The 9,825-nt window shown below is 54.9% G+C and overlaps 1 protein-coding gene across 1 annotated transcript in view; it reads right to left on the minus strand.

The window, feature by feature from the left end:
* The window catches only part of GPD1 (glycerol-3-phosphate dehydrogenase 1), a 7,955-nt gene extending 3,300 nt beyond the window's left edge, over window positions 1-4,655 (minus strand). The window contains exons 1-7 of the mRNA XM_006168178.2: window positions 4,550-4,655; window positions 3,924-4,101; window positions 2,988-3,128; window positions 2,271-2,409; window positions 1,965-2,077; window positions 1,075-1,308; window positions 234-340 (exon numbers count right to left, since the gene is read on the minus strand). Of these exons, the coding sequence (XP_006168240.1) occupies window positions 234-340; window positions 1,075-1,308; window positions 1,965-2,077; window positions 2,271-2,409; window positions 2,988-3,128; window positions 3,924-4,101; window positions 4,550-4,590 (953 nt within the window). The 5' untranslated portion in view covers window positions 4,591-4,655. The remainder of the gene's footprint in view (window positions 1-233; window positions 341-1,074; window positions 1,309-1,964; window positions 2,078-2,270; window positions 2,410-2,987; window positions 3,129-3,923; window positions 4,102-4,549) is intronic.
* Window positions 4,656-9,825: the final 5,170 nt, after the last annotated feature.

The following is a 9,825-nucleotide window of genomic DNA, read 5'->3' on the forward strand; positions in this document are numbered from 1 at the left end:
CCCAGAGCTCCAGTCCCCCCACAGAGGACAAGAAGGCAAGGACAGAAAGGGAGGGTACATGGTGCCCGGGTAATGTGGTATAGGGAGGGAGACTGGAAGGAGTTGGAAGACCATGAGTAGCTGGGGGCCAGGGGGGTGACAGACGCGCTCCGGGCTCTCGTCTCTGTGAACACACGGTAACACGTCCTGTCTGGCTGCGGCCCCTCAACCAGTGGGGCTGTGGCGTCACTTACTTGTCCACCAGGCCTTTGTGCTTGAGGATGCTGTGCAGCTCGCGGGCTGTCTGGGGCCCCTGCAGCTTCTGCCCATTCAGCATCTCTTTCTCCAGCTGCTCAATGGACTGTGAAGCAAACGCGATGAGTAGAGGAAGTGGGAGAGCGTTGTCAGTATGGGCGGGGAGTCTGGGCTCAGAGGGGGGGTGGGGGGTCTTTGAGAGGAAAGAAGTGGAATTGTTCACAATTTTATTTATTTTTTTAAAAGAATTCTTTCATTTAACTTTATTTATTTATTTAAATTTGACCAGAGAGGCACAGAATGAGAGAGAGAGAGAGAGAAAGAGGCAGGGTTGGAGGGGGAGTGAGAAAGCCAGCTGCTAGGTCCGGGACTCAAACCATGGTCAGCCATGTGGGAGGGAGTCCAGCACCCTTAACCACCATGCCACCTGCCGGCCTCAACTGTTCACAATTTTAACATTTGTGGCCAAGAGACACTTCTTACTTACTTGTTTACTTATGAGATATTTTTGCTATCGGACGTGTGTGCTCGCCAGAGAGACCAAGAGACAGAAAGCGAGAAGTCACCTTCGCAGGGAAGACGGCCATGCCACAATCCCTTCTCCTCCATTCTTCTCATGGGGTTTTGGGCACACATACACACACACACGCACACACACACACGACTGGCGTGAGTTTTAAGCTGCCAGGGGTCCAGAATTCAAACTGTGATCGACTGCGTGGGCGTCCAGCGACATAACCTTTATGCATCTGCTGGTCCTCAAGAGACCCCTCTTGCCAAGTGTCTTGCCTTTATGTCTACATCGCCCACCCTGTGTTCGCCCTTTGCCACGGGGCCCACCTTTCCGGTGCGGGCGAAGGCCTCGGCCACCTTGCGGTTCCGCCCTCCGTAGCAGGTGGTGATGAGGTCAGCAACACCACAGCTCTCCAAGAAGGTGGCAGAGGACACAGGGCCACTGCAGAAGAGCTTGGCGAAGGCGATCATCTCCATGAGCCCCAGGCGGATCACCGCTGCCTTGGTGTTGTCGCCAAAGCCCAGCCCGTCACAGAAGCCAGCTCCCCCAGCCACTATATTCTTTGGGGAACAGAGGTAATGGCTGAGAAAGAACCCCCTCCTAGGGCTGCTTGGAGCCCTCAGCGCCTGCCTCATGCTCCTTCCATGACCCATGATACATCCACTAAATAAGTGACGTGTAACATATGGGCTCCTGAGCTGTTTCCACCTCCTGATTTTCCTACTTGCTGCACCCCCTTTCTTAAGTCCTGCCCCATCCTCCTTCCTTAAGGGGAGGCCAAGGGGAGATGTGAAAGCCACTCTTCTCCCCATTGGCCCTCCCACCCGTGACCATTCTTTTCTATAGTCCCATGTCCACAGCTGTCCTGGATCCATAGTTCTGGCCACTAGTCTGTCTGAGTGTCTTGGACATCTCATCTCCAGTTACCCTGGGCATCTCTTTCCCCCCTGGGCATCTCGTTCCCTAGAGCCGGGGGTAGGGAGCCCCACAAGGGCTGTAGGGGGAAAGGAAGCAGGAAGTCCTGCCTGATGAGGAATAAGCAGCAGGCCCGAGTGCCCTGCCCTTGCTTCTGCAGTTCGTCCTCTGTACGGGACTCGGGGTGAGGAAGGGGAGCAACTGCCCAGGAGTGAGAACCTAAAGCACCAGCGTGGTCGAGCTAGGCCAGCCCTCCTGGGGAGCTTCTCCCACCCCACAGCCGCCCGTGTGCGCCTCTCACCTTTAAGGCCCCACAGATCTCTACTGTGTCCACCTCTTCCACCACCGTGATGCGGAAGTTGGGTGTCTGCATCAGCTCTTTCAGCAGCTGCCCTTGGGCTAAGTCCTTGCAGCCTAAAGTGGGGAGGGGACAAGGTTTGAGGGAACATTCTTGCCTGTTCTTTCCCCACTGGCCTTCCTTGGGATAACCGCACCCTCCTTCACTCTGGGGCTTGGGTCTCTTCCTTTCCCTGCCTTATCAGGCTTGGGGGACAGATTATGGGGAGAGGATGCAGCTCGAGCTGCGCGGGTGGGTGGGAGCTCTCACCAATGGTTGTCTCACAGAACTTCTCATCGGCCACCTCACTGGCAATGTTGGCCCCCATCAGCACACTCATAGGGATGCCAAGGTGTTCCCCAATCACTTCAGAGATGAGCTTCAGCCCATTGGGGCCCTCGTCTACGCCCTGGGCACAGGATGGGGCTCAGGCCAGGTGCTCTTGCTGCCCAGCTGAGGGCTTCCCACCCAGCAAGGCTGCCCCCTTTAAACCCACTGTTAGTCAGTGTCCCTCCCCAGAGGTTCTGCCCATTCCAACCCAGCTAATCTCGCTGGGAGGAGAGACAGCTGGTGAGGAAGGACTCCATCTGAACAGTCTCCTTCCCACACCCTCAGCCTGCCCGCACCAAGGCAGCACATCTCTGCGCATGCCTCACCTGCCCCTTCCTGACCGCCTCAGGCATGTGTCCGTCCTTCCATCCAAACAAGTCCACCCCTCTTGCCCCCGGGCATCCCTTTTACACCTGCTAAGCTCCCTAAGGTATCTGCCTCCAAACCCCTCTCCTGTTTGCTTCCCAGCCCAGCTCCCCTCCCCAGCACCCAGTACCCAGCACCCGGCTGCTTTCTTAAGCCTCTCCAAGGGCAACCCTTAGCACCGCTCTCCAGGAACCCTTGGCTACTTTCTGCCTTGTTCTGTTCTCACTTCACCCATCCTGAGCCCCTAACAAAGCTGCCCTTCCCACGTCCACATGAAGGTGTCCCTGGCACCTTAATAAGAGATATGCCAATGGCGTGTGCCTTCAGGTGGCCCTTGAGCTGGTCACAGATCTTGCCGATGAACTGGTGCGGCACCACGAAGATCAGGATATCGGCATCCGCTGCAGCCTGGACTACATCTGGGACAGCCACCTGTCGGGGTGACTGGGTGCTCACGGGCCTGGCAGACCTCGCCCGGCCCCTGTGGAGCCCCACTCAGGAGATCTAGGAACCAGATGAGGCTTGTGGGAGGAGGAGGGTAGTTTGGGACCGATCTGGAAGGACTGAGCTTGGGGAACAAGACACTGTCTTCCCTCCCCCAGCCACTGCTCCAGCTGTCCTGGGTCCCTGAGGCCTCCTGGAAACCTCTTCTCAGCATAGCTCTTGGCTGTGGGACAGTGAGGGAGGCCAGAGGCGGCCCGGGCTTGGCAGGAGGAAGGGGCGAAGTAAGATTTCATCACGCTGCTCCTGAGGGCCCCAATTCAGAGGGAGAGCCCCAGCCTTTCTGCCATCTTTCCTGCTTCTCTTTTCCAGGTTGGGAGGGAGCCATGCGGATCTGACCAAAGACCACAAGTCCAAGGAGCAGCCCCTGAGTCTGCTAATAACCCAGTGAATGAGTAACAGGGTTAGAGCGGAGCAGGCACTAGGAGGACCCTGAGAACCAGGTTTGGGTTGCCATGCCAACTTCCCTGTCTTCTCTCCCACCTAGGAGCCTTTCAGGGGGTTGCACATCCAGGTTCTCCCGTGTCCCAGGAAGTGCCCAGGGGACCAGTTTGCAGGCTCTGCGTAGAGGTGCCCTGTGCTCACAGCAGCCCTCCGGAGCCAGCCGAGCCGCTTCCTGAGTCCGAAGGGGCCCGTCTCAGCAGGCGGCACCTTGGAAGTTAAGAGCCCAGCTCTGTCTCTCCTGGCCTTCCCTCCCTGGCCTTCTTGCAGGGGGTGGGGGCTCACCACATTTGGGGGCAGCTTGTGCCCGGGCAGGTATTTGACGTTCTCATGCTGCGTGTTGATGATCTCTGTCAGCTTTTTACCCCCGATGTCTTCCTCAAACACCCACATGGTCACTCGTGGGTCAAAGCGTGCCAGCTGCGCTGCATTGCCACCCACAATCTTGGCGATGGCTGAGCCCCTGGCAGGAGGGGAACATAGGGAAGTGGAGGGGTGGCAGTGCCCATCTCAGGGTCTCACGACAGCCCAGCAGGTTATTAACTTCCCACCTTCCTGGCCGCCCCTACTCTGACGAGTGTGTCCCCAGTGACCTGACAGTAGGAAGGAGACTCAGTCTGCCTTCACACTTTGCTGCTGGAGAAGGGGCCAGCCTTCTGGTCTTCCCACCCCCCAGACCCAAGCAGCTCCTCAGGGAGTGCTGGAGACTCCCTATGGCGAACAGGTGCAGCTGCCCAGGCAGGCTGGGGCCAGGAGGTCTGGGCACAGACTCCTGCGTGTGCAGCGCCGAAGACAGCAGCGGAGGTGAGGAGGAACCTGAGGGCATTTCCTTTGCATGCCAAGTCTCCCTCCCCAGCCCCTCTGTACCCGGGAACCCACCCTTCCCCATGCCCCTTGAGAGAGCCACATACCAGTTGCCAGAGCCTACAATGCAGACTTTCTTGCCAGCCATGGTGCCGCTTCTGTGCCCTAGCCGGCTCCGCTACGCTCCCCTTCCCTCCCCTCCCCAGCTAGGAGCTTTTAACTCCGCCACACGTGGGTGCAGCCAAGCCCCGCCCTCGGAGAGTGGGTGGGGAGGCTGGCAGCCAGGGAGAGTCTGGCAGAGCCAGGAAAAGGGGAGGAAAGGAGAGAGACAGGTGGAGAAGAGGACGGGGCAGCCACCAGGCCTGGCCTTCCCTCTGGGCTTGCCGGCTGCCAGGGTGCTAGCCAGCCTCCTCCCTGGCCCCAGACCAGGTTCCTGCCCCTTCCCTGCAATGGTCTCATTTTGTGGTCTGCCAAGAAATAGTCCAGATAAGGGGCAAGTAAACAGTCTTCCTCATTCCCTTCTGTCCCCCAATTTATCCCCCAGTATTTAGCCCTAGTAGCAGGTATGGGAATGCTTTTTTTTACTTTTAACTTTTTGAGAGATTTTTGCAATAGGGTGTGTGCACTCACCAGACAGAGCGACAGAAAGAGAGAAATCACCCTCTAGGGGGAATGGCCACACCGCAATCCCTTCTCCTCCATTCTCTTCTTGGGATTCTGGGCATGCACATACAAACATCTGGCGTGAGTTTCAAGCCACCAGGCCTGAGACTCAAACTACAATTGACCATGTGTGAATCCAACACCTTAACCACCACACCACCTGCTGGTCTGTGGAATGCTTTCTTTTCAAAGGCAGGAATTCTCCCCCACCACCTCCCCTGGCCATATACCCTCCCATGACCCCAAAAACTACTCTACAGTTTTGTCCTGGAGCACCCCTATACTGGCTCCACTGCAAGACTGGGGGGGAAGGGAGGGTGGATACAGGACAAAGGCCTGCTTTGGGGCATCCCAGCCCAAGGATAATGAGACCCAAAAAACAAGGTCATTTTGGTCACCCACAGTGGTCATCTGGGACTCACCAAGGGGCCTCTCATCTCAGCCAACCCCCACCTGAATTCTCTAGGAAGGAAGGTGGGAAAGAGAGGGCTCTGATGCCAAGTGGCCCGCAGCTCTGTAGACTCTGGGCTTAAGAGAGAAGAGGGCAGGAGAGAAGGAAGGTGAACAGAGCGTGCACCATACTTGGGTGACTGAGCTTCCTTCAGCTCCTTTTCCTGGGTTTCTGAGCCACCATGCTAGGGCTCCCTCAGGGTACTGGCTGGTTGGCAGAGGCCAGAAAGAAGGGAGGCAAGGCCTGGGCAGTCATCCTCCAGGGTTCTGCAGTCTCCAATGCCTTGAGAGTAAGCGGGGTGTGTGATTTGGGGGGAAGGGGAGAGTGGAAGGAACATAATCAGCCGTTCAGGACTCCACGTCGCCCACAGCCATCTGTTTGACTAGGGAGATAGGAGCTCTGGTTTCCAGGCTGCTCTAGAGAGTGGAGCAAGAGGCTCCCAACAATCCAGCTGTTGGTGCACTTTGGCCCAGAGGGCAGACAGCACTGTGTGCTCACGTGCTGACCTCCTGGCTTGGCGGACTGCTGCTGGCCCCACTGGTAACAAGCACTGGGCTAGAGTGGAGTCTGCACGCAACCAAGACTAAGGGTAAGTGGGCAGGAGGGCAATACTGAGCGTGTTTTTTTCTTTTTTTTTTTTTTTTTAAGAGGTTTTTGCTATAGGACGCGTGTGCTTGCCAGACAGACAGAGAGACAGAAAGCGAGAAATCACCCCCCAGGGGGGATGGCCACACCACAGTCCCTTCTCTTCCAGTCTCCTCTTGGGATCTTGGGCACGCACACACACATGCCCGGCGCGAGTTCCAAGCCACGGGGTCTGGGATGCGAACCACGGTCGACTACGTGGGAGTCCAGCGACATAGCCATTACACTAACTGCTGGTCCCAGTGTAAGTGGTTTTTGAAGTTCAGGAAGAGTCCACTGCATCCTCCTTAATGACCAGCAGTGCCCATAGGAGAATATACATGAATCAGTACTGGGTTGTTTTTGTTAGAACAGAAGTTATGTCCAGTAGAGCCTCCCACAGACCGCTTCTTTATTGCGCTGGCACTGAGATAAAGGCACCAGTGCCAGGCTGCCAGCTGGGAGCATTGATTGCAGTGATAGAAGAGAAAGAATGCTTCTGTCCCTGGAGCACGGGATGGGAACCCCAAAGAATGGTTGTATGTGCATGAAACAATCCCTTGTTTTTGCCTAAGTGCAGCACTCGTTTTGTCCTCACAATCATCTTAGGTAATGCGGAGCCACTGAATTTATGCGCTCATATAGGAATTAAGAGGGTGCAGAAATCAGGACCAGCAGTTAGCGTAATGGCTATGTCGCTGGACTCCCATGTAGTCGACTGCAGTTTGGGTCCCAGACCCGGTGGCTTAAACTCATGCCGGGCGCATGTGCATGCTCAAGATCCTGAGAGGAGAATGGAGAAGGGATTGCGGCGTGGCCATCCCCCCTGGGGGGTGATTTCTCGCTTTGTCTTTCTGGTGAGTGCATGTGTCCTATAGCAAAAACCTCTCCAAAAAAAAAAAAAAGGGTGCAGAAATCCAGAACTGCTCGTCACAGCAAGTTATCCATATCACTAGGGCTCTTTTCCCAAGAGCAACTGTAGATTTGCTTGAAATTTCTAATGGTTCATCAACCATTCATTACACCGGTAATTAGCCTGGATGAAAACTGATGCCATTCCAAATCCCTGACATCCACTTTTTCCACTCCAAGTTACCACCCCAGTACTCCTCTGCGTTCAACAGGGGTCATTTTTGGTGACTGACTGCAGACGGGAATACTCAAGTGTTTCCACTCATGGAGGCAAATGTGCCTTTTAACTCTGGATTGCACAAGGTTACATTCATCCTTGTGTTCTAAAACCTCTTGGACTGTGGCATAAGGGAGGACAGAAATGAGCACCGAGGTGGAAGCAGGCAGAATTACAGCAGAATTTCATGCTTTGGCTAATGAGAATACTCACTCCTAAGCAGTATTCCAAACTCTGCCCCTGAGGGGCTGGTTCCACAGTTGGTCTTATGAACTGACTTCCTATTCAGGGCCACAAAAGTGGAGGCCTAAATAGTAGCAGACAGAGGGCCAGCAGGTGGCTTGGTGGCTGTGGCATTGGACTCCAATATGGCTGACAGTGATTCAAGTTCTGGTTCTGGCAGCCCCTAAATCACAATAAAGATGGGGACCAGCAGATGGCATAATGGTTATATTGCTGGACTCCCACGTAGTCAACCATAGTTCGAGTCTCAGACCCAGTGGCTTCAAATAGGCCAGGCACATGTGTGCCCAAGATCCTGGGAGAATGTTCAAAGGATTTCAATGTGGCCATTTCCCATGAGGGGTCCTATCTCTGTCTCTCTAGTAAGCACATGTGCCCTACAGAAAAAAAAAAAAAAAGATTAATAGATGAATAAATGTTTAGGGACCAGCAGTTGGCAGAATGGCTTTGTTGCTGGAGTCCCATGTAGTCGACTGCAGTTCAAGTCTCAGATTCAGTGGCTTAAACTCATGCCAGGCACGTGTGTATGCGTGCCCAAGATCCCAAGAGGAGAATGGAGAAGGGATTGCTGTGTGGCCATCCTCTTTGGGGCTGGTTTCTCAGTCTCTCTGGCAGGTGCACATGCCCTATAGCAAAAACCTCTCCCCCAAAAAACGTTTAAAGTAAGGGGGTGGGGGAACCAGCAGTTAGTGTAGTGGCTATGTCGCTGGACTCCCACGTAGTCGACCACAGTTCGCGTCCCAGACCTGGTGGCTTAAAACTCAGGCAGGGCGTGTGTGCGTGCGTGCCCAAGATCCTGAGAGGAGAATGGAGAAGGGATTGCAGTGTGACCATCCCCCTGGGGGGTGATTTCTCGCTTTCTGTCTCTATGTTTCTGTCTGGCGAGCGCACGCGCCCTACAGCGAAAACCTGTCAAAAAATAAGGGGGTGAGGAGTGGTGGCATGGTGGCTAAGATGCTGTACTCCCACATGGCTGACTGCAGTTCAGGTCCCAGACTGGGTGGCTTATTTTCCCTCTCTAGTCAAATTTAAATAATAATAAAGTTAAATAATTTTGTCCTGAATTGTTCAGATCTGGCCCATGACAGAAGAACTGGGAGAGGGGAGGGAGGTATCCTCTAGAGGAGGCTGATTGATCAAACCTAGGGAATCACAGGTACCCAAAGACAGCTCACTCCAGCCACCAGGGACCCCTGGGCACTCGATGAGAAGTGGCCGTGCCACAGACCTGTTACCACCTGCCTAACAGAGAACTGGGGCAGGAGTCCAAGCCTGTGGTAAAGCCCAATGATTCCAGCCAGTGCCTAGATAGCCTGGGCCCCTGGGGCTGGCAGAGCGACCTCTAAGGTGAGACCGTTAGGTCTGTGAGGGTAGAGCTCACATTTTCCATCGTCTGTCACCTGGCACCACGACTGGCACATACACATGGCACTAGGTGCTCAGGAAGTACTTACCAAATAAAGTGAACCAACACCACAATCACGGCTAATGGTGTGAAGGAGAAAGAGCTCCAGAAGAGCTCTCCCACAGTAGGTCGGGGGACTCATCCTTCAGAAGATTCTTTTATTAAAATGGGGTGACATAGATAAGGGGACAGTACAAAAAAAATTTTGGTCCATGAAAAAAACATAATTCAGTTAATAAAAACAGTTATCTTCAACAAGGACACTGTGCCAGAGACTGAGCTTCCTTCTCAAGGTTCCAGCCAGAGCCAGGCCAGGGCCCAGCAGCCCCAAGGCTATCCAGTGTCACTGTGGGGAGAACCTTTCAAGGAAAGGAAAAAGGCAGGAAAGGGAAAGGGGAGGAAAGTCTGCTGTCCCCGTGTAGAACAAGCAGGGGTAAGGGTGGGGGTGTGCTCGCAGGAGCCTGAGGAGGGGGTGGGGAAGCAGGGGCTTTGTCAGTTCTGTGGGGTTAGAGCCCATGCTGAACGGAATTCCCCCGTGCCCAGCTGTCTCCCACCCTGCTGGGTTGAGTCTGCGAGCCTGGGATACGCTAATGTGGGGGTGATACAACCTGGAAGAACCTGAGGCTCCCCTGGAAAGATGTGAAACCACCTCAGTCCCAAGGGGCCAAGATCACAAGGTCCTGCCGCTACCTGAGGGGTCTGAAGCTTTGAGGGCAGGGGCTGGGAGTCACAATCCTGTGAGGCAGGGAGAGGGAGAGTCACAAACCCAACTCAGCTATTCTCCAGCCCTAGGCGCTCCTCAGTGCCCCAGAAGTCACCGGTGGGTGTCAACTGGGCAGACAAGGGGCAGGAAGACAGGGCTGGGCCA

The sequence above is a fragment of the Tupaia chinensis genome, unplaced genomic scaffold (assembly GCF_000334495.1).
Source record: "Tupaia chinensis unplaced genomic scaffold, TupChi_1.0 Scaffold145652_1, whole genome shotgun sequence".
Taxonomy (NCBI): Eukaryota; Metazoa; Chordata; class Mammalia; order Scandentia; family Tupaiidae; genus Tupaia; species Tupaia belangeri.